The sequence below is a fragment of the Myotis nattereri genome (assembly GCF_964212035.1).
Source record: "Myotis nattereri genome assembly, chromosome: 11".
NCBI classification, from domain to species: Eukaryota; Metazoa; Chordata; class Mammalia; order Chiroptera; family Vespertilionidae; genus Myotis; species Myotis nattereri.
Genome location: NC_138086.1, coordinates 73,597,543 through 73,625,352, shown reverse-complemented (window position 1 = coordinate 73,625,352; position 27,810 = coordinate 73,597,543). Strand labels below are relative to the sequence as shown.

The 27,810-nt window shown below is 40.6% G+C and overlaps 1 protein-coding gene across 1 annotated transcript in view; it reads right to left on the bottom strand.

The window, feature by feature from the left end:
- Positions 1 to 8,906: 8,906 nt before the first annotated feature.
- Positions 8,907 to 27,810, bottom strand: part of RALA (RAS like proto-oncogene A) — a 41,566-nt gene continuing 22,662 nt past the window's right edge. The window contains exons 3-5 of the mRNA XM_081101830.1: positions 21,015 to 21,223; positions 14,552 to 14,726; positions 8,907 to 11,034 (exon numbers count right to left, since the gene is read on the bottom strand). Coding sequence (XP_080957956.1) covers positions 10,912 to 11,034; positions 14,552 to 14,726; positions 21,015 to 21,223 — 507 coding nt within the window. The 3' untranslated portion in view covers positions 8,907 to 10,911. The remainder of the gene's footprint in view (positions 11,035 to 14,551; positions 14,727 to 21,014; positions 21,224 to 27,810) is intronic.

Genomic DNA, 27,810 nt, shown 5'->3' with positions numbered 1-27,810 from the left:
TGAGAAATGTGGGTCTGTAGCCAGAGGCGGCTGGACATTCCTACATGGCAGGCGTCTATCCGCTGGTATTTCTGGAGGACAGGGCGCTGGGGAGGGGAGTGTCTGTATCAAGTACTCTTTGGGCCCAGCAGGCCTTGGTGTTTTCCTCGGATGGAAACAGACCCTGGCTCAGCCCAGCTTGGGGGAGGGTCCCTGAAAAGAGGTCAGTCCTCCCTTCCTTCCTTTCTTTGTATTAAGGGCCAACTATGAGCCAGGCCCTGGGCCAAGTGCTGAAGATACCGTAATGGATAAGACAGCGAGGTCCCAGCCCTCAGGGAGACTGTGTTCCCGGATGCATTGGAACCTGAATTCTAGACTCTATCCTGCAGCCTCTGTTCTGAGAGAAATCATCTGTGCTGAACACAACGAACAGATCATGCCAGACGTGGCCCTAAATTTCAGCTTTATTGCGGTATAACTGACACATCAAATTGTAGCTTATTTAACATGTACATCATGGTGGTTTGACATGCATATACGTTGTGAAGAGATGCCCCCAGCTAGCTAATGAACACATTCATCACCCCACACGTTTGTCTTTTCACTCTCTATAAATTTCAGTTAAACAGTGCAGGGTTTTCGGCAATGGTCACCATGTTTTACATTAGAGCCTCTTATTCACCTTGTAGTAGAAGTGTGTTCCCTTTCACCAACCTTTCCCTATTTCCCCCACGTCCAGCCTCTGGCAGCCAAGTCCCTACTCTGTGTTTCTATGAGTTTGACGTGGTTTTTGTTGTTTTTAAAGACTCTACATATGAGTGATACCATGCAGTATTTGTCTTTCTCTGCTGGCTTAGTTCACTAAGAGGATACCTTTTCTTGATAACACCCTGACCATTTCCCCAAAAACTGTCTCTTCCAAGTGCTAGGGTCTGAGGCCTTCGTGCTGTCTCTCCAAGCTCCTGCGAGGTATCCACCCCACCCGCTCCCCTCAGTATGTGAAGAGGTAACCCTTATAGACTGACTTGGGTTTGTCGTAGACAGAATAATGGTTTCCCAAAGATGTTTATGTCCTAATCCGGAACCACTGAAATACATTAGGTTCTATAGCAAAGGGAATGCGGGTACTAATTAGCTGGCCTTAAAATAATGAAATTATCCTGGATTATCCTGGGGGGTCCAGTGTGACTACAAGGGCCTTACAAGCGGAGGGAATCATGGGCAGAGAAAACCAGAGAGACAGCATTGTGAGAAGGTGTTGGCCCAGTGTTGCTGGCTTTGAAGATGGAAGGTGACTGTAAGTCGAAGAATGCAGGCAGCCTCATAAGATGGAAAGGGCAAGGAAATGAATTCTCCCATAGGTTTCCAGAATGAACACTGACACCTTAATTTTAACCTAATGAGTTCCATTTTGGACTTCAAACCTCATCTCAGATTCTTTACACCAGAATTATAAGATGATAACTTTGTGTTGCTATTAAGTCTGTGGCAATTTATTACAGTAGTAATAGAAAATGAATACCAGATTGATCTAGGTAAGTGGTTCTCAACCTTCTGGCCCTTTAAATACAGTTCCTCATGTTGTGACCCAACCATAAAATTATTTTCGTTGCTACTTCATAACTGTAATGTTGCTACTGTTATAAATCGTAATGTAAATATCTGACATGCAGGATGGTCTTAGGCGACCTCTGTGAAAGGGTCGTTCGACTGCCAAAGGGGTCGCGACCCACAGGTTGAGAACCGCTGATCTAGGTTGTTCTTTTTAAAAAATTAAATGTATTGGTATAATATTGGTTAATGACATTATGTAAATTTCAGGTTTATGTTATAATATGACATCTATATACTCTATTGTGTGCTCACCACCCAAATTCTAGTCTTTCTGTCACCACCCACTTGACACCCTTATTCTCTTCTTCTTCCACCCCCTTCCCCTTTGTTAACTTCCATTCTGTTGTCTCTGTCTATGAATTTGTTTGTTTTTCTTGTTTGTTGCTTTTGAGTTTATATCCCATGAATGAAATCATATGTTTCTTGTCCTTTTCCATCTGACTTGTTTCACTTGGCATCATACTCTCAAGATTCATTCATGTTGTTATAAATGGCAATATTCCATCTTTTTTTTTTTTTTTTATAGCTAAGTAGTATTATTCCTGTGTGTGTGTGTGTGTGTGTGTGTGTGTCTCCTCCCCATCTTTATCCAATTATCCGTCAAAGGACACTTAGGTTGTTTCCAAATCTTGGCTATTGTAAATAATGCTGTAAATGAACATAGTTTATTCCTTTTTATTGTTGATATCCATTCTACTTTATGGATGTCCTAGAGTTTGTTTAACTATTCATCAATGAGGGACATTTGGGTTCTTTCTAGTATTTTGTTATTATGGATAAAACTGCTTTGAACATTTGTATGCAGGTTTTGTGTGAACATAAGTTTTTATTTCTCTAGGATAAATGTCTAAGAGTGCAATTACTGCATAATGCATGTTTAGTTTTGTTAACAAATTGACAAAATGCTTTCCAGATTTGTTAATAAATTGCCCAAATGGGCTGTACCATTTTATATTCCCCCTCCAGCAATGTAGGAGAAATCTAGTTTCTCTGCATCCTTGTCAACATTTGGTGTTACTTCTAATTTATCTGTTATAATAAGTGCATAGTAGTATCTTATGGCTTTAATCTGAATTTCCCAAGTGGCATGATGATGAACATCTTTTCATATGTTTATTTGCCATTTAGTGAAATATCTGTTTGTCTTTTTTCCGTTTTCTAATTTTTTTTACTGTTTTGAATTAAAAAATATATTCTAGATATAGGGTCTTTGCTGGCTATGCATAATCATATACTTTGAAAAATTAATTTCAAATATGTAAGAAGAACATGAATGCATTCTTAATTCCAAAATAGTAATATAAGATAAGGTTTAAACCCGCAAATTCTTTCCTATTCCACCATCCTCCCAGAGGTAACGGTTATTATGTATTTGAGGTATAGCTATCTAGATATTTAAAAATACTTTTCTCAAAATATACATATTCATAAAATGCCTATAGTGTTGTTTTAGAAATATGTTTTACAAAATAGTTGTATTATTTGTATCACAGTGCAAAATGCATTTCTGACTCAAGAATATTTTAGGGATTTCTCCATGCCAGTGGTTTTCAACCTATTTCGTCTCATGGCACACATAAACTAATTACTAAAATTCTGTAGCACACCAAAAAATATATTTTTTGCCAATCTGACAAAAAAAGGTATAATTTTGATTCATTCACCAGATGACCATTGTTGACTGTTTTCATTTTTAAATTTGATAATCTAAAGGAAAAGAGGTCAGCGCCCTGACTAGTCAGTTCTTGCATGTTCTAAAAATCCTTGCCGCACACTGGCTGAAAAGTGCTTTCCTGTGCTGATAAACATCGTCAGTCTGTTTCTTTAAACTACTGTACAGTCAGTAAGTCACTGTATGACTATGACACATTCTGTTGAGTCATTCCTCTGTTCCTAGGCATCTAGGTAGTTGCTAGTGTTCCTCTGGGAAACGGCTACAATGAACCACACCTGGTACGTGACTCTGCAATCGTTTCTTTAGAGCAGGGGTGGGGAACCGGCCGCAGAAGGCCCGAGAAATCCTAGTCGGGCCCTACCAAGGCATTAGCGGTGAGTTAATTAAATGTCTGAGCAAACACAGCAGGCTGATTTTTAAGCTGATAATTTTGTATGGCTCACGAATGATGTTGGAAGTATCCAAATGGCCCTTGGCAGAAATAAAGTCCCACGTCCCTGCTTTAGAGAGACAGAAAAAGTAAACTTTGTGTATTAAGGTATGGGCTTTTTATATTTTAGTAGATCCTGCCAAAGCGCCCACCAAGATGTGTGTTTTCCCACACAATGGCCAACAGCCACATAATTTTGAATATAAGATCCACTATTTTGTCTTTCAATTGCCTACAACTGCAAAGAGGAGGAATGTTTGAGGTGGGCCTTGAGCAGGAGTGGGATTTAGACAAGTAGCAGGTGAGGGTAAGGTGGGCAGACCTTTCACACTTATTGTCTTCTGTGTCCCAGCCACATACTTTCAGTTCATCTCTATTAGGAACAGTCATTGACAGGAGGAATCTAGGGAGATATGAAGACTAAATTCAATGCAGACTCTGGATTGGACTGTGAAACAGAAAAAGTTTCTGGAAAAACTGGTGAAAGTTAATAAAGTCTGTGGTTTAACTAATTGTCTTTTGTACAAATGTTAATTTATTAGTTGTGACCCTGATTGTGTTAACGTTAGTAGTATATAGGAAAGATATATAGGAATTCTTTGCAACTTTTCTGTAAATCTAAAATTCTAACACAAAAACCTATTAAAAAAATCTTAAACATGTAATAAAATACATGGAGACACATTTGGATCCCGATTCAAATTATAATTTTTTTTTTTGCGAAAACATCAGTAACTTGAATATAGATTGGGTATTAGAGAATATTAAAAATATTTTGTTAGATGTAATGTTTATGAACAAAAATCATCTTGACCTATTGAAGGTGCATACTGAAGTATTTATGGGTAAAGTGATATAATTCCTTGGAGTTACTTGAAAATACTCTAGAAAAAAGTGGAGTTGGGGAAAAAAGATGAAAACATTTGGGAAAATATTAATACTTATTGAAACTGGATGAAAGGTCCACGGGGGTCTATTATACCATTATTCTCTTCACTCTTATGAATAACTGAATTGTCTATAGTAACAAGCTATATAGATAACATTGCTCCATGGATGTAACTCAGACTCCCCACTTTTTAAATCTGACAGGACTTTTTCACACCTTGATAGCACTTCCTATGTTGCTTTACACTGGTCACAGAATCTGTCTCTCTTTTTTCTGTTTTTTTTTTTTTTTTTTTTTTGCAAGCAATGGTTAATTTATTTTATTTTTTTTTAATTAAATCTTTATTGTTCAGATTATTACATTTGTTCCTCTTTTTTCCCCCCATAACTCCCCTCCTCCCAGTTCCCGCCCCACCATCCGCAATCACTCCCCACCCACTGTCCTCATCCATAGGTGCACGATTTTTGTCCAGTCTCTTCCCGCATCTCCGACACCCCTTTCCCCCCCAAGAATAGTCAGTCCATTCCCTTTCTATGTCCCTCATTCTATTATAATCACCAGTTCATTCTGTTCATCGGATTATTTATTCACTTGATTCTTAGATTCACTTGTTGATAGATGCATATTTGTTGTTCATAATTTGTATCTTTACCTTTTTCTTCCTCTTCCTCTTCTTAAAGGATACCTTTCAGCATTTCATATAATCCTGATTTGGTGGTGATGAACTCCTTTAGCTTTTCCTTATCTGTGAAGCTCTTTATCTGACCTTCAATTCTGAATGATAGCTTTGCTGGATAAAGTAATCTTGGTTGTAGGTTCTTGGTATTCATCACTTTGAATATTTCTTGCCACTCCCTTCTGGCCTGCAAAGTTTCTGTTGAGAAATCAGCTGACAGTCGTATGGGTATTCCCTTGTAGGTAACTGAGTTTCTTTCTCTTGCTGTTTTTAAGATTCTCTCTTTATCTTTTGCTCTTGGCATTTTAATGATGATGTGTCTTGGTGTGGTCCTCTTTGGATTCCTTTTGTTTGGGGTTCTCCGTGCTTCTTGGACCTGCAAGTCCATTTCTTTCACCAGGTGAGGGAAGTTTTCTGTCATTATTTCTTCAAATAGGTTTTTAATATCTTGCTCTCTCTCATCTTCTGGCACCCCTATAATTCTGATGTTGGTACGCCTGAAGCTGTCCCAGAGGCTCCTTACACTATCCTCGCATTTTTGGATTCTTTTTTCATTTTGCTTTTCCGGTTGGGTGTTTTTTGCTTCCTCGCATTTCAAATCATTGACTTGATTCTTGCGCTCCTCTGTTCTGCTGTCGGGAGTCTGTATAATATTCTTTATTTCAGTCAGTGTATGCTTAATTTCTAGTTGATTCCCCAATATAACATCGAGGGTCTCATTAGTTTTCTTGTAGATCTCATTAAGTTTATCAGCGGCTTCTAAACAGTTCTTGAGAGACCTTAAAAGTGTGGTTCTGAACTCTAGATCTTCCATTGACAATTTTGTCCTGTTTCTTTGTCTCCGCATTTTGTTATGCTTCCTTGGTGCACCCCCTAGTGGTCTTTGTGCGCAGTCTTATAGTTAAATCTTGTAGCTAATTCCAGGGAGGGTTTGACCTCCAGGCCAAGTGGCTATGAGAATCAGCTGTGTCAGCAGTGAGAGAACTTCTGTCCTCTAGGGAGGTGCTAATCTAGCCTTTGCCTGAGGCTATCCGGCAAATGCCTCTGTGCAGGGCTTGGGCGAGGCGGGTCGCACAGGATCAATAGGGTGGGCCGGAGAGAGCAGTGATGGCGGCTCTCAGTCCTGTCCCCAGGGGCTCTGCCTCTCTGAGTCCCAGCACCCGCTGCAAAGCTCGGAGAGAAAGCTGCACTCGCTCTGACCGAAGCCAGGCAGTCCCGCTTCTCCCGTTTGAGTCTGGGTCCCTAAAGACTCGCCCGGATCTGGAGCTCAGAGTCTGCGACTCCCTCCCGATTGAAAACGCCAACCGCGCCCTCCGCCGCCAGCCCGCTCCGCGCACTCCGCACCTCAGAATTTGACTTCAGCACTGCGCCTCCTCTGAGTGTCCGTATGCGTTTCTCTTTCCTCCTAGTTGTAGGACCTCCACTCAGCCAGCGTTCCAGTGTTTCTGGGTGATGTCCGTTCCGTCTTTTAGTTTCACTTTTGAAGTAGTTGTTCAAAGCAGCAAACTCCGGCGTTAACCTATGCCGCCATCTTGGTTCTCCTCTTTTTTCTGGTTTGAAGGCTTCTTTGTGCCTTTTTAAAATTTCTTTACTTTTATTATTATTTTTTTTACAAATCTCTACCAATCCTATTCACTCCAACAAATACTTGCTGAGCATTAGCATGTGTGCCTGGCCTGTGCTACCAAGGGGCCATGACGGGGAAAAGCAGGCTGTAGCTAACGCATTGAAGTCACAGTCCAGAGGCACCCGCAGATATTAAGTACTTGCGGCAGTAAATGTCATTGCTATGAAGAGTGTTGTACGGGAGGCTCTGGTGTCGTGATAAAGACGAGTCCACAGTCAGAGCTGGCAGGTGATGTAACTGTCGGGGCTGCAGCCTGAAAGTCGTTCCCGCCCATGGAGGTGCTCCTTTCCGCAGGAGCCCAGGCGTCAGCTCTCATACCTGCTCCTTTACCTTCCAATTAAACAAGCCTTGCCGACCTTTTTTTTTTTTTTTTTTTTTTGGTCCTCCCACACACTCTGCCTTTAGGAGCATTTTAGAACTGCTAGGTCCTAGGTGAAGCACCAAGCACTTCAGCTGTTTATGTTCCTTGGAGCTTTTGATAAAAGCCACCTTGTCCTTCTATTACATTAACCATGAAAGTGAATGACAGGTCTTTCAGCCCCTTAAACAGATGTTCAGTGCCCTGCCCGCCCTCTATCCCCAGAAACAGAGTTTCTTAAAGATCGAGAATGCAGATGACCGAACCTTCCTCCCCACCCGCTGGCCATGCATCTGCAGCCCACCACAGCTGCATGCAGGGCTGCTGGAGCAAAGGCTAGGAATAGGAAATGATTCTGCAGTTAAACACGTATGGGATGAAAGCTGCTGACCTGCCAGAGGAATGCTGCCTCTTCACTGAGGTCATGGAAAAAGCACGGCAAGGCCCAGCTCTACATCTGAGCTCTGCGTCTGGCGCTCCCGCCCAGCATCTCATCTATTAACAGCCAGGCCGTCGTGACAAAACGCCTCTTCCATGCAAAGCAGCCTCTGCAAGCTCTCCGAAGACAATCACTGCACAAGTGGCCACAGCCCTGGGGAAACCAGGCATTTCCCACCTTAGTATAGGCTACTCCATTATTAATTCTAGTCTCCACTCTGCAGTGATAAAGAGCATAGACTTGGGGGCCAGACTACTTTGCTTCCAATTTCAGTTAATAATCACTACTACTAGCTTTGTAGCCCTGGGAAAGTTATTCAACTGCTCTCCATCTGCAAAACAGGGGTTAACGATAGCACCTACTTCATAGGATTATGAAATGTAAATGTATATATAGTATCGTGGTATTAGATGCACTGTGAGCTTGCTGCCATTATTGTTAGGGTTGAAAATCATAAGAAGTAGGTCTAGACTAGAGTAAGAACTAAACTTAATCACTTACCTTCATTTTCTCTCCTAATGCATATGGCTCGTAACTCATGTCCTTCAACTGGCCTGTTGGATTCCCAGTAGTGCCCACAGGAGGTGGTCCATAAAAATGTACTGAAAACTAAAGGTATGAAGACCTCTATTGACCTGCCACTTCTGGCTGCCAAAGTATCTGCTAAAGGAGATTTCTAATAATTAAATGAACTGAATTTTGAAAGACTGTGCTCAATATTGGACCAATCGTTTCTAACCCACGGGCTGTTTGATAGTTAACAGGCCACTATTTCTCACCAGACCCCGAATGTGAGAGAATGGGCTGAAACTTGGTGAAATGGTAACAGGGTGGTTACTCCAGCAACAATTTGGAAATTAAATAGTCTCAGGGGGAGGGGAGGCTTCTGTTTTGCACATGAATATGAAGCTGTCACTCTATTAATTCTAGAGTTTAATGTATTCTAAAACTAATGCACAATTTTGTGAATTTCACGGCAGCCTGAGTACCTTCTATGTAATTGTGCGCGTGGGATTCTTCTATTTCTGAGCCTCGACTAAACCTGAGCAATGATAACACTGTTATTTAGGAAATCTGGTGTTACACAAAAGAAGTCTCAAAAACAGATAGCTCAAAAGATCTAGCTGTTTTCTAAATCTCTGGTAAAGATACCCAGGGTTAATAAATCTGAATTTTACATGTCATATTGTAAACATCAAGTAGCACCACAAACATTTTTAAAAAAGGAAGTTTATTGGTCTTTAAATGGCTCAAATTGCAAATAAAGCAACTGGGTAGTGGCATCAGCCTAAGACATGTGATGTGTCTGTCAGTTGGCTTCATAGCACCTCAGTACCCAGGAGAGGAAAGGTCTCAAAGCAAAGTCACAATGTTAGTGGTTAGGCCCCCGGTTACATAAGACCACAATGAGTACACATGGAGAGCGCAGGGCCCACAGGGCCGGTGTGACATTGGTACTTTAATTCTGACATGGCATAGCCTATGAAAATACCAAATAAAAGATGTACATCTCAAACCCTTTCAGGACAAGTATTTAACATAACAAGCCAGGTGCAATATCTAAAGAGCTGAGTTTCTAAAAAGCCTATTTTTGTTAACTTTACTTACACGTCTGTTACCTGGAATGCCTCAACTATTGAAATTAGGACTGAGCAAAAAGAAAGAAAAACTCTGCGAATCAATTGTCTTAGCTCCGTTCCAAAAAATAAAAGAAAAATCTGACAGTGGTAGATTTCCCACTGAAATTATGTTCCTCAATAGCATGCTAGAATTCTTCCAGTGGGCACCCCACACAATGGTGACACAGGCCTAAGGTTTTACCTGTGCATGCTTGTTTTCTGCACTGTACTCAGGTTTGATTGCTTGATGTTAACTTTAAGGAAAATATAGCTACAGTGTTCATTATGAACACAAACAGGAGACAATACACCTAATAACGCCCATATAGCCAAAATGTAATCTCATGAGTACATGTTTAAAAATTAACAGGTGGTGCCCTCCTGGGTGGCTCAGTTGGTCAGAGTGTCATCTTGTACACCAAAAGGTTACAGGTTCGATTCCCAGTCAGGGCAATCACATGGGAGGCAGCTGATGGATGTTTTTCTCTCACACCGATGGTTCTCCCTCCCACCCCCTTCCTCTAAAAATCAATAAAAACATATCCTGTGATGAAGATGGAAAAAAAATTTAACAGGTGGCAAGCATGAATATTTCCCCAAAGTTCTAGTGCAAAATGCATTAATGCTACTGATGTTTTTCCTGTGATTGCTCCAAGGAGAAAAAAACCTTAACATGCTTACCACTTGTGGAAAGAGATTTCCAGCGACTAGCGTCTTAAAGAAAAAGAGGGTTCACTAAAGTGTAACTGGTGTTGAATCCTCATAGTCTAAAACTATCTTACAGGTATATGCTGGCCCTTCGTCTTAAACTCCCGTACTGTTAATGAAAAGCATTCAGGAGCTCTGGAAGCTTACTTTGAAGAACCAGAGTATGGCACACATTTTAAATCTGAACAGACTCCCTAGCAGTTACTTCTCAAGAACCTTCGTATTCCTTACCAGGTGCAGTCTCTCTCTCCAGGACACACGGGGTAATGGCCCATGGCACCAAAGAGGACACACCCAGAATGATGTAACTGGGTATTTTTAGTTTCTAAGTTAAGGCATATTTAAAAATGTCCATGTGCAAGTTTACACCACTCTTCTAGGTCAATCACCAGGTAATTAATGCAGGTTCACAGATAAATTACTCTCATAACTATATGCAACAATCATGCCAATAACTTTTCTTCTATATTTTGCATAATAATGGTTAAAAAAAGTGGTACAGTTTAACTATCGTTCACAATTGTCATTTTCAAGGCAGTAGGAGACCACAACATTTTAAAATGATATAAAATAGCTTTACCTCCCACTCTCCACCCCCAGCGCACCCCTTTAACAGTTTAGTAAAGACTGCCCTCAAAACACAAGCTCATACATTACATTCAGGATCGTGATAATGTAGGCAATTATGAAGTAAGTTGAACTTTGCTTCTTGTGAAGCCTCATTAATTTCTTTTTAAAGCGAATCTGACTTTCAGTGAAGTTCCAATTCATGCTTTTAGTGATACATAACGATTTCCAAAATGTTAAAGTAATTTCAGTCAATTGAGCCTTCAATGGCAATGCTTATAAATTATATTTATTAGTATGGTCAAGGTAAGAAAGGAGTTTGGGCTTTGATTATAAAATGCAGCATCTTTCTCTGATTCTCTTGGCTAAACTTTTCCTTTTCTTTTTTCCATTCTTTTCTTTGCTATCTTCCATCTTTCTGGCTCGAATTTCCCTCATTAAATCAAAAAATACCTAGAAAGAAGAAAAGAAGGTAAATAAAGCAAACAGACAGTATGAGCTTGGTACTTGTCAGAATCACAGCAGTAACCCTTGGACATAGTATAAGAAAAAATATTTAAGGGCTGTTTGAGGAGCATAGGGAGAGGAAAATTAAAGTCTACTTCTCTACGTATATTGGAAAAATGTAAGAATTGGGAAATTTTCTGAATTACATTTTTTGGTAAAAATGTTCACATAATATAACCCGGTCTTTCCATTCCAATTTTTAAGATAAAAGTGATGACAGCTCCAAAGATAAAACTCAATGGATTGCATCTGAATTATGAAAAAGCCTAATTATAGAACACTTTGCAGATCTAAAAAGAATGTGGTACATCTATATAAAATGCCATGGAAAGAACTACAAGCCCTATCCATCGTACAATTTAAAAAACAAACCACAGAAATTGTCTATCATCATATACAGAAATGCTATACATATAATATATAAACACACTATACATTTATATACTACGTACTGTAAAAACCCTACTTATACGGGGAAAAACAAGCAAACACACTCTCCCTTAGACTCTGTATGCTGGCCTATAAATGCAAGCAAACGCCTGGAAAGATACAAACATGTTGGCAGCGGTTACCTACAGGAAGGGGAGGGAAGTAGAATCTGGGTGAAGAGTGACTCACTTTTTCCTCATACTTCTCCCTCCAAATTATGAATTTTTTTTGCACAATAAGCATATTGTATAAACAATATACAATGAAAAAGCAAATAAAATATTAAAAAGCCAAAGCCTTTAGCTACAAGGGTATTAAGAAGGTCATCAGATGAACCTGGCACCCAGTCAGTACACAAGCAGGTATGTCGGATGGTCCTCTAAATCTGGGTAATTCCTCTGTGATAGGCATAGCCTCCTGGAACAGGCTAGGCTCTAGCTCAGGGGTCCTCAAACTAACGGCCCGCGGGCCACATGCAAATACAAATACAAATATTGTATTTGTTCCCGTTTTGTTTTTTTACTTCAAAATAAGATATGTGCAGTGTGCATAGGAATTTGTTCACAGTTTTTTTGAAACTATAGTCCGGCCCTCCAATGGTCTGGGGACAGTGAACTGGTCCCCTGTTTAAAAAGTTTGAGGACCCCTGCTCTAGCTTAACAACTCTGATGGTCACGAAGCTTTTTCACAAGGTGGATTCACTGATGGATTTAAATCTGTCTCTCTGAAGCATCTACCCAATGGTCCATTTGGAAACCAGATGAGGACAGGAATTTTGTAGGGAGATAGTATCTGTTTTCTGTGACAAAACATGATAGTTTTCCACTTGATAGACCCTATGGTTTAGAGAAGTGGTTGGTAAACCACGGCTTGCGAGCCACAGGTGGCTCTTTGGCCCCTTGAGTGTGGCTCTTCCACAAAATACTACACGCGGGCATGCACGTACAGTGCGATTGAAACTTCGTGGCCCATGCACAGAAGTCGTTTTTCGGCCTGGGCGAGTCTATTTTGAAGAAGTGGCGTTAGAAGAAGTGGAGGGTGTCGGTCGGTCGGGCCACGGGGGGGGGGGGGGGGGGGGGGGTGTGTGCGCACGCGCACGATTCATGCACAAGTTGAGGATGGGAGAGTTGGAAGGGGGTCGACCTCAGCGAACGTACCTCAATCAGATTGAGGATGTTTTTAGCAAAGGCCAGCTTAGGAGTACCCTAATTAAGTTAATAACAATGTACCTACCTATATAGTTTAAGTTTAAAAAATTTGGCTCTCAAAAGAAATTTCAATCGTTGTACTGTTGATATTTGGCTCTGTTGACTAATGAGTTTGCCGACCACTGGTTTAGAGTATGTTCTACAACCTGCTCAAAACATCAGTGAGGAGAAAACAAAGTATATATACACTAATGCTATGATAATGTGCAATACTGCCTTTCAAAACCCCAAACGTACAACCTTAAAACATATTTTCATTAATACTTTAAAAAACATTGGCCATAACTTTAGAGAAAACTTGTATACTGAGTAGAAATTTTATAGCATTCATTTTGTACAGATATCTTGGATCTACAGGAATCTGACCATGTGACTAAAAAAACTTTAATCAGCTTGATATAGTAATGACACTGTCTTAAGACCTACAGTAAGTGAACAAAAAAAAATTGCTAATGTTTTTAACCTTCTGAATTCTGGATCAGGGCTGTAAATCTACAAGCACAAGGAGAGTTCCCTAGAACATGAGGCCACCTAGAGCGGCGCTGTTCCTCGGGCAGTGGGCTTCAGCAGTCCAGTCTGCACCACCTGGGAGACAACCAGTATGCAAACTCTCAGGTTCCACCCTGAACCAAAGCAATCAAAATCCCTGGGGAGTAAGACCAGGAATCTGTGTCTTTAAAAAATACCTATTTTTATTTATTTCAGAAAGAAAGGGAGAGGGGGAGAGAGAAACATAAATGATGAGAGAGCATGATTGATCGGCTGCCCCCTGCACGCCCCCTACTGGGGATGTGCCTGCAACCTGGGCTTGTGCCCTTGACCAGAATCGAATCAGGGACCCTTCAGTCCCCAAGCTAACGCTCTATCCACTGAGCCAAACCAGCTAGGGCGAAATCTGTGTTTATCAAGCACTTGGTGGGGCCTAGATCAGGGGTGGGCAAACTTTTTGACTCGAGGGCCACAATGGGTTCTTAAACTGGACCGGAGGGCCGGAACAAAAGCATGGATGGAGTGTTTGTGTGAACTAATATAAATTCAAAGTAAACATCATTACATAAAAGGGTACGGTCTTTTTTTTCAATAGTTTTATTCATTTCAAACGGACCGGATCCGGCCAGCGGGCCGTAGTTTGCCCACGGCTGGTCTAGATGGTTGGGGGCTGAAAAGGCTCCCCCACCCCGGCTCTAAGCACCTGTGTTGCCTCAGCCCAACAGGCAGTTTTCCTAAATACTGAAGACAATCGCTGGCAGCAGGATGAAATGCACCTGGGAAGGCTCCTAGAAACAAGGTAGCGTGTTCCTCACCTGGTCTCCAGGAAAAGACCAATCTGAACCAAGTGGGACTATAAGGAAAGAGGGTAGGCAGTTTCCCTTTCCACTCAGGGCAAAACAGAGGTTGAGGATGGGGAGTAGAGTTATACAGAGATTTAAAAATCCTCTAATCTAGGGCTCTTTTACTTTTGAGAACTTAAATGGGGAGACAGGTGTCAGCTCTGCGGACTGATACAATTCCTTCTAAATCATCCAGCCACCAATCAAGAAAAGAAAGGGGAGAGAAAAAAAGGGCAAGCATTCAAGCCAGGAATCCCAGCAGTGCAACAACAAAAATGTGCATTCGCTATGGTGTCTCCTGTTGTAATGTCTCTTGGAAACCAAGGGACAAAGTGAAGTAAGAAATCCCTAACATGTTGAGCATTCAGGGCTCACAAAAAAAAATCAACACATATTAAATTGTGATTTGAAAGTCTCAGAATGCCTGGACAAAATGGAGCAGAGTTAAATCAAATCAACCTATTTTTAACATGCAGTACAGCGAGCCACCTTTACCTTGTCAACATTAGCTCGTGTTTTAGCAGATGTTTCCACATAGTTCACATTCCACTGATCAGCTCTGGTTTTCGCCTCTTCTACAGAAACCTGCCTTTTATCTTCTAAATCTGATTTGTTACCAACCAGCAGAAATGGAACATTCTCATCTTCTTTTACTCTTAAAATCTGCTCCCTGGATGAGAGAAAATGAGAAAGAAACATTAACGTTACCTGTACTTGTTAAAATAATTAAAATACCACCTGCTTTTGGCACTTATTTGTTTCTGCATAATAACAATCAGCTCATTTATTCCATAGTAGGAAATGTGCAGCACTTCTTCCTTATTCTACCATCAACCATTTGAGTTACACATTCACTTAACTGAAAAAGGAAAAATACCCCAAGGAAGACAGTATAAAATATGGCAGATGAGGTACGAAATCAAAGTATCAAATGCAAGTTCCCCCTGAATGCTTTCCAGAATTCCACCTAGGATACATGACCTTCTGTCACCCTATCTCCTCAGATTCCACCTGGCTAGGACAGCTCTCAGACCTTCTTTGTTTTTGATGACCTTCACAGTTTTGAAGAGTGCTGGGTAGGTAATTTGTAGAAAAATACCTATTATGATTTGTCTGATGCTTTTCGCATGATTAAACTGGGGTCATGGGATTTTGGAGGACACAAACGGAGAGAATGCCATTCTTATCACACCATATCAAAGATCCAACTAAATGTTTTTGAAGCCCCACACATGCTGGAAATACCTGGAAGTCAGCTCTTTAGTACAGATTTTGCATTTAGAGATGAGTTTCCAGCTTTGAAAGTGCCACCAATTTTAAAGATAGCACTGCCCTTCCTAGTCATGTGACTCTGAATACAGCCCTTCTTTTTGCCTCCGTTTTCTCATTAGTAAAGTAGGACTACAATAATATCTTCCTTATACCACTGCTGTGAGAATTAAACATGAAGTGCTAGCACACAGTAAATATTCAGGAAATGCTAGCTACTCTTATGGATTATTATTAATCCAGTGGAGAAAGATGTTTTCTTATAAAATCAACAAACAAGAGAAATTTGTGAGACAGGTTTACTAGCTTACTATCTTATAGATCCCTCTCCTTTGAAATCAAGAGACATTGAAACTATAGAAATGTAAATACTTTAGACTAAGAGAAAATCAGAAAATTAAGGGATTAGAACAGGGGTCCTCAAACTACGGCCCGCAGGCCACATGCAAATACAAATATTGTATTTGTTCCCGTTTTGTTTTTTTACTTCAAAATAAGATATGTGCAGTGTGCATAGGAATTTGTTAACAGTTTTTTTTGAAACTATAGTCCGGCCCTCAAACGGTCTGAGGGACAGTGAACTGGCCCCTGTTTAAAAAGTTTGAGGACCCCTGGATTAGAGTGACAGATCAGCAGGTGCATCTGATTTTGTAGGACTTTTACCGTGACGTTTCACAGTATCAATCTGTCCTGGTTTATTTCCAGGTTAGTTTATTTTGTGGCTCTTAGCATCTGCTAAATGATGCCACCACCTCCACTGCTGCTAACATTTTGAGTGCTCACAGTCAGCAGGTGCTTTAAATGTTGTAAGTGCTTCCCATTTATTATCTGATTTAATCCTCACCCCTAACTACAGATAATACTAGTATTATCATCCTACTACAGGTAAGGAAAATGAGGCAGAGAACTTATGTAATTTGCTTAGTCACAGTTAAGTAGAAGCAGGATATGAGTTTGAGAAATCTAACTCCAGAGCACACACACAGCTTCTACACTAGATACTATGGGGCCTCCCCATAATGGAATGTCAACGGAACAAACCCTGTTCAAAAGGTTTAGTTCCCAAAAGTTAGTCATCACAAGAGCCCCCTACCTCTGATACGGAATGAACACCAAGGTGTCCACTGGGCATTATGGTGAGGGTCTCCACGTTACAGGACATTTCCCCTGCATGGCAAAGTTACAAACTGGCAGAGGGAAACCTCTTTATTCTAGTTATAGTCATCAGAGCCAACCTGTGGGAGAAGGTGAGGTAAAAGAAAGGTGGGAGAAAAGTGTTGATCATATGAAGACATTTACCTTTCTGAGAAAATGTTTTCAATTAGTTGTTTCAACTGAGGGTTAGGACTGATACTAACAAGGTAACTAGTGATACAATATGATGTCATAAAATACTTTAATTACATAGTTTAAAAACAATGCCTTACATAAAAATGTTTAATACATGAAAAAATACACAGTAGGGAAAGGGCTGCATTTTAAAAAGAAAATTCGCCATATTCCATTTTAACAACATGAAATGGGATGGCCATATGGTGTGATAAAAGAGCCATCAGTTGTTTAACGAGAGTCAGTATTGCAGAGTTTTTAAAAGCAAGAATAGGGACCTCCTGGTTTTAACTGCTTTGCCACTCCTAACTGCATGGCCAGGGGGAAGGTCACTGAATCTGTGTGTGCTTTGGTTCCTTCATTTATAAATTTGGATAATATTTAACATACACACACTTTTAAGAAGTCACTAACGATATGCATTATTTATTTCATGAACTACTAAGAAAAATTGCTGCCAATTAAGATGTCATACAATATGACGCAGCCCTGATTTTAATTGATGATAAAATGTAAAAACTGTGTGTCTTAGCATCATTAGTACCACATTCACCTGGTTACTGATGAAGTGATAAACACTGACTCAATGCTTGCAGGACACTCTTTGGATCCGAATTATTAGTTTTTCTAGTATGAATAAACTACGGACCATACATACAGTCACCTCCATCCTTCACTGATTTGTAGTTACCTTAAACATTCTTTCAGAAAGTAAAAATGTTAATGGAGTACCGAATATGGGTGACAGGCTGAGCTGTACAGTTCTAGAATGCTATGTTTCCTACCACTCACATGATCTCTTGCAAAAAGCATCTCAACACTCAGCATTATTGGTATTAAATTTATGATGTATCTGTGAAGAGGATTTCGGCCAATCACATCTTCCCAGTGCTGGTAACACCAATTTGCTGCTACTTTCTTACCCAGTTTCCTTTGTGAACACCAGCCTAAACCAGTGGTCAGCAAACTGCGGCTCGCGATCCACATGCGGCTCTTTGGTCCCTTGAGTGTGGCTCTTCCACAAAATACTGACTTCTGCGCATGGGCCACGAAGTTTCAATTGCACTGTACATGCGCACCCGCACGTGGTATTTTGTGGAAGAGCCACACTCAATTGGCCAAAGAGCCGCATGTGGCTCGGAAGCCGCAGTTTGCCAACCACTGGCCTAAACTAAGATGTTAATAACTGACTTACCACTCAGTCTCACTAACCACCAGGAATGTAAGAATAACTCTAATTTGTGACTCTAGCACTTCTGGTCATATTATATATAATCATTAATTTATTTCTTTTAAAAAAAATTAAAAAATATATATTTTATTGATTTTTTACAGAGAGGAAGGGAGAGGGATAGAGAGTTAGAAACATTGATGAGAGAGAAACATCGATCAACTGCCTCCTGCACACTCCATACTGGGGATGTGCCTGCAACCAAGGTTCATGCCCTTGACTGGAATTGAACCTGGGACCCTTCAGTCCACAGGCCGACGCTCTATCCACTGAGCCAAACTGGTTAGGGCAAATTTATTTCTTAATAAATACCTACAAAACTACTATGAGTCAGGTGCTTCAGGAAGAGCCAGTATTGAAATTACAGTGCGATTAATGCTATCAGAAACATGGCCGTGGAAAACTTGGACGTAATGGGTTCAGAGGTGAGAGGCAACATTCTTTGAAGTTATTAATAAGTTGGTTTTACTAGCTGCTTTCCTGGATGTCAGAGAAAGATACTGCTGTGTCTAGAACATTCATACACATTTGCTTACTGTGATGCTCTCTTTAAATAGAGTTAAAGAGGGTATTACATTATAAACTTTTAGAATAAGAACCTTTACAAACTGGTCCAGCTTCTTCATTTTTGACATAAAAGTGTGAATCAAAAAAAAGCAAGAGAGTCTACTAACATTTCTATCAATTGTTTACTAAGCATTATATGTTATTAGAGGCTCAATGCACGAAATTCGTGCAAGAGTAGGCCTTCCTTCCCCCGGCTGCCGACACCAGCTTCCCTCTGGCACCTGGGACCTGGGCTTCCCTTGCAGCCCCAGCTTTGTCCAGAAGGTCATCTGGTCTAATTAGCATATTACACTGCTATTATTATAGACTAGAGGCCCAGTGCACAAAATTTGTACATGGGGGAGGGGGGTCCCCTCAGCCTGGCCTGCACCCCCTCCAATCTGGGACATCCCTCTTGCAATCTGGGACCGCTGACTCCTAACTGCTTGCCTGCCTGCCTGCCTGATCACCCCTAACCCCTCTGCCTGCCTGCCTGATCGCCCCTAACCCCTCTGCCTGCCTGTCTGATCGCCCCTAACCCCTCTGCCTGCCTGCCTGATCGCCCCTAACCCCTCTGCCTGCCTGTCTGATCACCCCTAACTGCCTCTGCCTGCCGGCCTGATCGCCCCTACCTTGCCCCCCTGCTGGCCTGATCAACCCTAACTGCCTCTGCCTTGGCCCCTGGCCTAAGCCGCAGTCTGGCCTCCCTCTGTGGGAGGCGACCTGGTGGATCAGGGGAAGGCGCCGCCCCCTTTACCCCCGCTGCTGCTGCCACTGCTGGCCTAAGCCTTGGCCCGGGCCTCGCAGCAGCCGCCATGGCTTTGTCCAGAAGGACGTCCAGATGGTCGTCCGGAAGACGTCTGTTCTAATTAGTATATTACCCTTTTATTAGTATAGATATGCTAGCAACTGTGCCAATTACAGGTGCTAGGAACACTGACATGGATAAGAAATGAGTTCTGCTCTCAAGAATCTTTACCTATAATCAAGCTCAGTATAAGTGCTATTGGAGCTGGGGAAAGTACATAGCAAACAGAGATGAAGAAACAATGGATTCCACCCTGAGAGGGGGAGGACCAGGAAGACTACACAGAGGAGCTGACACCTGTGGTGCACTTTGCAGGTTTGACCATGTGGACTGACAGTCCCCAATCCCCTTCCGATAATCGCTGGTCAGTCATTAGGACACTGTTGTTTATGAGAAGGGCAACATACTGCAGGTACAACAGAGGAGTAATGAATGATTCACTGTAACAGCAATAGCCCAAGAGTCTTTCTCTTGGCACAAAAATACCTTATTTCCTTGAAATACCACTTTGGCTTTGGTGACTATGGTGATAAAATTTATTCCATTACCTACAATAGAATTTGCTATGACACAATAAGCACTCAAATATTTGCTGAATGAATAAGCACTGACATTTATGTAACTTTCAACCTGTCTCCCAGTGTTACAAGCTACCAGAATCTGCCACCCTTTGCACTTTACCACCTACAAAACTGCTTCCTTATAGAAATCAACAAACTTAATTTTGTAAATAAATCCATTATTTTAAAAGGTTCTCAACGATCTGCTTTTGTAAAGAATGTTCTTCTAGAATCCTTTAAGTTCTTGAGACTTTTAAGTGTACATAAAAAGGAATACTTTGTATACGCCTAGATTCAGTTCTTTACTCAGCCACCTGAAATAATTTCTTTCCTCAACTGTAGAAGTCCTTCTTGCTCTTCAGGCTCATTTGTTTCATGAAGGCCTCTCCTGGGTCCTCTGTGATGGTCACTGTTCATGTCCCCTACTTGTGACTAGCCTGCTTTTGGTTTCATGCCTTACCCAACTAAGCGTATGAATCCTGAAAACAAGGCATGCTTCTTTTGTGTCCCCCATACCAAAGCAGGTACTTAACACAGAAATAAAAACATGTAATTAAAGAATACTTTTGATTATGCATGTAGTATTTATGAGACTACTCAGGAGCTTATTTATGTTACATTTCTCTTGGGTATAAAGAGAACCCCTCTCTCCCATATTCCTCTCTCCATCAAACCAAATGGATGTCAGATTTTGATTAAGCAAATGGTAAATAAGATAGAAAAGATATTATACAAAATAACCTAGTGTGCCAATCTACAGTATTATTATTTCTATTAAAAACCTCATTTCATGCTGTCAGGACATCTATATTGTGAGGAGGATGGCAATATGCCTGCTGAGCACTACACAGGTGCTGAGAAAAGTGACTAGCGAAGAAAGATTTAAAATGTGGGTCAGAGCTCCATTATGTGATCCAAATGTCAACTATTATGGCAGCAGTAATACTCTATTTCAAAGAGAAATACTACTATGATGCATGAAGAGACTACTGTAATGTTGGGTAGCGAGGCTGTCACAAACTCAAGCTCCAATACAGCTGGAACTGGAATAGCATCTGCGTGTAAGTACCTAGTGGACAGAGCCACATATCAAAGAAGGAATAAACAAAATTAGACAGAGTGAAAGCCTACCAAGTAAGAACCTCTAGTTGTCCACAAGTTTCTGGGGAAGAAACTGTTATGCAATAAGAGCATCAACATTACTCGCTGACATACCTGAAGTCAGCTGTGGCTGCAAAGGATTCCATTTCTGTGATAGAGAACACACAGAGGAAACCTTCCCCGCTCCGGAAGTAGTTGTCTCTAATGGCAGCGTAGTCCTCCTGTCCAGCTGTATCCAAGATATCGATCTGTACTTCCTCCCCATCCAGCACTACCTTTTTCCGATAGCTGTCTGCTTTGGTAGGCTCATAGTCCTCCACAAACTAAAAAAGATGAAAAAAAAATTAGCTTTACTTTTCAAAACTTCTTATTTTGAAATATAAATTCACATGAAGTTTCCAAAATAGTAGAGAGGTCCTGTACCCTCATTCAGTTATCCCCAATGATAAAGATGGTGTTAATTTAAGTTTTCATTTTAGACAATTTGGCAGCTTCCTCATTTGTAAAAAGTGAGGCTGTTTACAGCTTGAAATGTGTGCCTTTTTTCTTCCTTAAAACACTACCTGCAAACACTATTACATAAGTAAAGGCATACCTTAGATATTGCAGGTTTGGTTCTAGACAACCACAATAAAGCAAGTTGTAATCTTTCTGTTGGTGGAAAGGGTCTTGCCTACAATTTGGGAAACATAAAACCTGAGAAGCGCAGGAAAGCGTGGTGCTATAAAACGACGCATGCCAGTATTTTATTAAATGCGTAAGAATCCCTTTCTATGTGACTCTAAATATAAATTTTCATGCCAGAATTGTGGAAATAAGGAAATAACTTGAAAGTAAGTCTATATTTAGGTCAACACTGAAAGTACCATTAAATCTTTTCTTTCTCCAAAATGAATCAAGTCAAACTGGCTTATACTTCTCTGCAGAATGTCAAATCTTGAATTTTGAGATTTCTTCTTAAACTTTTGACATATATATTTAATCCTCATCCAAGGATATTTTTCCACTGATTTTTTAGAGAATGGATGAGGGGGAAAGACCTCTGTCCGAAGTATTGATGTGAGAGAAACACACAGACGGGTTGCCTCCTGCATGCACCCCGACCAGGGCCGGGACCGGGGAGGAGCCTGCAACCAAGGTACGTGCCCTTGCCGGAATCAAACCCAGGACCCTTTGGTCCACAAGCTGATGCTCTACCCACTGAGCCAAACCGGCTAGGGCTGATATTTTTAAATAGTAAATTAAACAACTTTACATGCCCACTTCTATTTTCAACCTCATGAATCTCACCTTGATATTTTCATCAGTGCATTATTGTTAGTGTGAGTCTATACATGAACACACTTTTGTGGGGTTTTTATTAGTTCCTATAAGTATTTCATTCTTTAATACTCTCTTAATTTACTCAATGTCTATATCCTCCTGCTAGAATTTAACCTCTAGGAGCAGGTGCTGACTACTGGGACTTATCACTATATCTCCAAAGCCTAAAATAGTGCCTGGTACATTTTAGACACCCAATAAAGAATTATTTTTTAGAAAATGAACAGAGTGTGTTTATAACTATAAAAGCTATAGAACATTCTATCATATTTACATGCTAATGTTTTACAAATATTTATGAACATCAAATGAATATTTATATTTATGAATATTAAATGAAGGCTTAACCATTCATCAAAGGTCAGGATTGTGAATATTCTTACTTTTGACCTCCTTATTGTCAAGGAGACGGATTTAGGATTAGGTTGAAAGAGTAGCTAGGTTTCGGTCAGAATGGCAGAGTCGGTAAACTCTGTGCTCTCCTCCTCCCATGACCCCACAAAATTACAACTAAATTATAGATCAACCATTACTGAGACCACCTGAAGACTAGCTGCACACAAGTCCTAAAACTAAGGGTATAAAAAATCCATATCCAGACTGGTAGGATGGGTGAAGACGTGAAACGGGCAGGCCCCACATTAAGTATCAGGAGGGGTATCTTGGCTGTGGAGGTCCCCTGAGGAGGAAGTGGATCCAGCCTTATACCAGGCTCTGCAGACCGAGGTCTGAAAGAGGAGTCTGCACATCTGGCTGTGCATTTGAGAAAGACGGGACTGCTGGAACTGATGTGAACTTCCTGGGAGGCCAGCAACAGACTCACTCACTTACAAACTCAGTAGCTCTAAGTTCCCATGCAAGGGCAGCAGCTTGAAAACCATTGGCAACATCTGGGGAGGAACTAAACTGACTGACTTCAGGAAGGGGGCTGGAGGGGGGGAGATCAGGGCAGTTCTCTCTGTGGACAGAAGAGCTGGCAGGTGCCACCGTTCCTTTGTTGAACTCCCCCCTCAACCTAGCCAGCCAGGCACAAGGGGGAGCCAAATCTGTGCTCGTGCTCTCCTTTAACCTGGCGAACACCATGCACCCCACCCTGATGATTCCAAGACCCTGTCCCATCCAACTCACTTGCCCAGCCCAAGCCTCTTCCAGCAGCTCCTACAGAAAAGTGCCCTGCCTTGGCTACTGCTGTGAACTTTCCCAAAATGTCTGGAAGATCCCCGAACCCCCAAAAGCAGCAGTTGACCTTGGTGTACCTTATAGCTCTTAATAAGCAGCCCCAAGACCAACAAAAGGGTGACGGGTCTCAACTTACACTGTTAACTCCCATCAGCAGACCCCAAGCCTGGCATAAGCAGCAGCCAGTGTTGGCCTGGAACACAGCTTTAACTAAGCAGCCACAAACCTGGCAAGGTGGTGTCTGGTCTCAGTTTGCACTATGGTGCCCATCACAGGGTCCCATGACAGGAACGAGTAGCGCCCAGCCTCAGCAGACAGTGTAGCCTCTCCCAAGCATCTCCAAATCCAGCGCCAGTGGCAACCAACTATACATCACTTTGAAGCTTCTACTTGGAGACTCCAAGCATGAAACAAAAGGCAGCTGACCTTGACCTGCACTGGAGCCCTTTCCAGGAGGCTCCAGACCCAACATGCCCAGTGACCAGTATCAGAACACACCACAGCATCTCTCTAGTAGCTCCACAAATGACAAACCTAAAGGCCAGACTCAGTGGGCACCAGTGCCCCACTAAAGCAACTCTTGCTCCAATGGGTCAGTCAAGACACAACAGCATGCCTGCTACTGTCACAGTCACCCGCACAGGCAGTCAGCCCGAGGTCAACCCCACTCACTCACAGGCCAACAGCCACTGAACCCCAACTACAACTGGTGGGCACACACAACCCACACAGAAGACATTCCTGGGGCACCAAGCACAGGTGACCAGGAAGACTACATTACTGGGCCCCATAGGACACCTTCTACATAAAAGATCACACTATCAAGACCAGGAGACATAGCAAGATCCACTTAAAAACAGACACAAACACACACACAACCAAAGTGAAGAGACAAAGAAACTCTTCCCCCAAAGAAAGGATAGAACAAAATGCCAGAAAACTAAGTAAAATGGAGACAAGCAATCTATCACATACAGAGTTCAAAACGTAGTTATAAGAATGCTCAAAAACCTAGGGGAAGAATAGATGAATTCAGTGAGAACTTACACAAAGTGATAGAAACCATAAAAAAGAACCAGTCAGAAATGAAGAATACAATAACTGAAATGAAGAATGTGTTAGAGGGAATCAACAGCAGATTAGATGAAGCAGAGGACAGAATCAGCGATGTGGAAGACAAGGTAGAAGAAAACATCCAATCAAAACAGCAACAAAGAAAAAAGAAAAATATGAGACTAGTTTAAAGGACTCCTGGGACAACATCAAGCATAACAACATTCACATCACAGGGGTACCAGAATAAGAAGAGAGAGAGCAAGGAATTAGAAACCTATTCAAAGAAATAATGAATGAAAAATAATGAATGAAAAAAAGTTCCCTAACTTGGTGAAGGAAATAGACATACAAGTCCAGGAAGTGCAGAGTCCCAAACAAGATGAATCCAAAAAGGCCCACACCAAGACACATCATAATTACAATGCAAAAGGTTAAAGACAAAGGGAGAATCTTCAAAGCAACAAGAGAAAGGCGATTACCTACAAGGCAGTTCCCAAAAGACTGTCAATTGGTTTCTCAACAGAAACTTTGTAGGCCAGAAGGGAATGGCACAAAATATTCAGTGATAAAAAGCAAGGACCTACAACCAAGATTACTCTACCCCACAAGAATCAAAGCAGACAGACATAAAGAGCTACCTAGATAAGAAAAAGCTAAAAGTGTTTATCACCACCATGCCAGTTATTTTAAGAAATGTTAAAAGGGGGGGGGGGGGGGAGGAGGAAGAGGAGGAGGAAAAAGAAGAAGAAGGAGGAGGAGGAGGAAGATCAAAGATATAATAATAAAACAGCAATGACTGCATAACTATCAATAACTACTTTAAGTATAAATTAATTAGTGCTCTAGTCAAACGACATAGGGTAGCTGACTTGATAAGAAAACAAGACCCAATATATGATGCCTACAAGAGACCCATTTCAGATTAGATACACCTTGAAAAGGATGGAAAAAGATATTTCAGACAAGTGAGAGCAAAAAGGAAAGCTGGAGTCACAATACTTATAGCAGACAAAATATACTTTAAAACAAAGGCTATACCAAAATAAAGAGCACTTTATAACTATAAAGGGAACAATACTTAAAAAGGACAGAACACTTGTAAACATCTATTCACCAAATGTAGCAGCATGTAAATACCTAAAGCAAATATTGACAGCCATAAAGAGAGAGCTCAACAGTAAGACAGTAACAGTAGGGGACTTTAACACTCCATTGACAACAATGGGTTGAACATCCACACAGAAAATCAGCAAGGAAACAGTGGCCTTAAATGATGCATTAGACCATATAAATTTAGTTGATATTTTTAGAGAGCATCTCACCCCAAAGCAGAATATACATTCAAGTGCACACAGAATATTTTCCAGAATAGACCACATGTCAGACCACAAAACAAGTCTCAATAAATTTAAGAAGACTTAAATCATATGAAACATCTTCTCTGACCACAATGGTGTGAAATTAGAAATGAACTACAAAAAGAAAACTGAAAAAACACACAAACATGTGGAGGCTAAATAATGTGCTAGTAAACAATGAATGGGTTAACAATGAGATCAAGAAAGGTATCAAAAGATACACCAAGTCAACCCAAAATCTATGGGACAAGATAAAGCAGTTGTAGAGAGAAAATTACAGCAATACAGCCCTATGTCAAGAAGCAAGAAAAATCTCACTTCATACCTAAAGAAAATAGAAAAATAAAGCCAAAAGTGATTATAATGAAGAAGATAATAAGATCAAAGCAGAAAAATTTTTTAAAAGATTAATGAAAGCAATAACTGGTTCCCCGAAAACATAAACAAAACTGATAAGCCTTTAGCCAGACTCATCACGAAAAACCCGAGAAGACTAAAATTATTAAAATCAGAAATAAAACTGACAACTGATGCTACAGAAATATAAAGAATTGTAAGAAAATACTATGAACATTTGTATGCCAACAAATTGGGCAACCTGGAAGAAGTAAAAAATTCCTAGAAACATACAATCCTCCAAGATTGAATCAGGAAGAACCAAAAAGTCTGATGAAATCAAATCAGTACTCAAAATACACCCAACAAACAAAAGTCCTGGAACAGATGGACTTTTACCAAACATTCAAAGAATTAACATCTATCTTTCTTAACCTATTCAAAAAAAAGCTAAAGATGAGGAAAGACTCCCAAACTCATTTTACCAGGCCAATATACTCTGAAAAAATCAGACAAAGAAAATTCTAGCCAATATCCCTGATGAACATAGAGGAAAATCCTCAACAATATATTAGCAAGTTGAATTCAGCAATACATTAAAAAGATCATACACTGTGATCAAGTGGAATATATTCTCAGGATTCAAGGTTGGTTCAATGTGAACAAATCAATTAACATGATAGATAACACCACATGAATAAAATGAAAGACCTGTCTGGTTTGGCTCAGTGGATACAGTGTTGGCCTGCGGACTGAAGAGCCCTGAGTTCAATTCCATCAAGGGTATGTACCTTGGTTGCAGGCTCCATCCCCGGCCTTGGTCAGGGTGTATGCAAGAGGCAACCAATTGATGTGTCTCTCTCACATCAATGTTCTCTCTGTATCTCTTTCCCTCCCTTCCACTCTCTCTAAAAATAATGAAAAAAAACCTCGGGTGAGGATTAAAACAGACAAAAAGGAAGGTAAAAATAATATGATCACTTCAATAAGTGCAAAAGCATTGACAGAATCCAAAATTCATTCATGATAAAAACTCTCATGAAGTGAGGAGGATGGGGGAACAAACCTTAAAATAATAAAGATCATATATGACAAACCCACAGTTACCATAACTTTCACCATAGCAATCCAATAAGGGGAAAAAAAAGCATCCAAATGAATTCCGTAAAGTAGCAGGACACAAAATTAATATTCAGAAACTGGTTGCATGTTTATACACCAACAATGAACTGTCAAAGAAATTAAGAAAACAATGCCATTTACAATTGCATTGAAAAGAATAAAATATCTAGAAATAAATTTAACCAAGGAGGTAAAAGACCTGTACTTGGAAAACTGGAAGACACTGAAGGAATAAAAGGAGATACAAACAAATGGAAGGATATTCTGTGCCCATGGATCGGAAGAGTTAATACTGTTAAAAATATCCATACTATCCAAAGCAATCGACAGAGTCTATGCAATCCCTATCAAAATACCAATGGCATTTTTCACAGAATTAGACCTAAGAATCCTAAAATTTATGTGGATTTACAATAAACTCTATATAGCCAAAGCAATATGGAGAAAGAAGAACAAAGTCTGAGGTATCATGCCACTTGTTATCAAACTATACTATAAGACTTTTGTAATCAAAACATGGTACTGGCATAAAAACA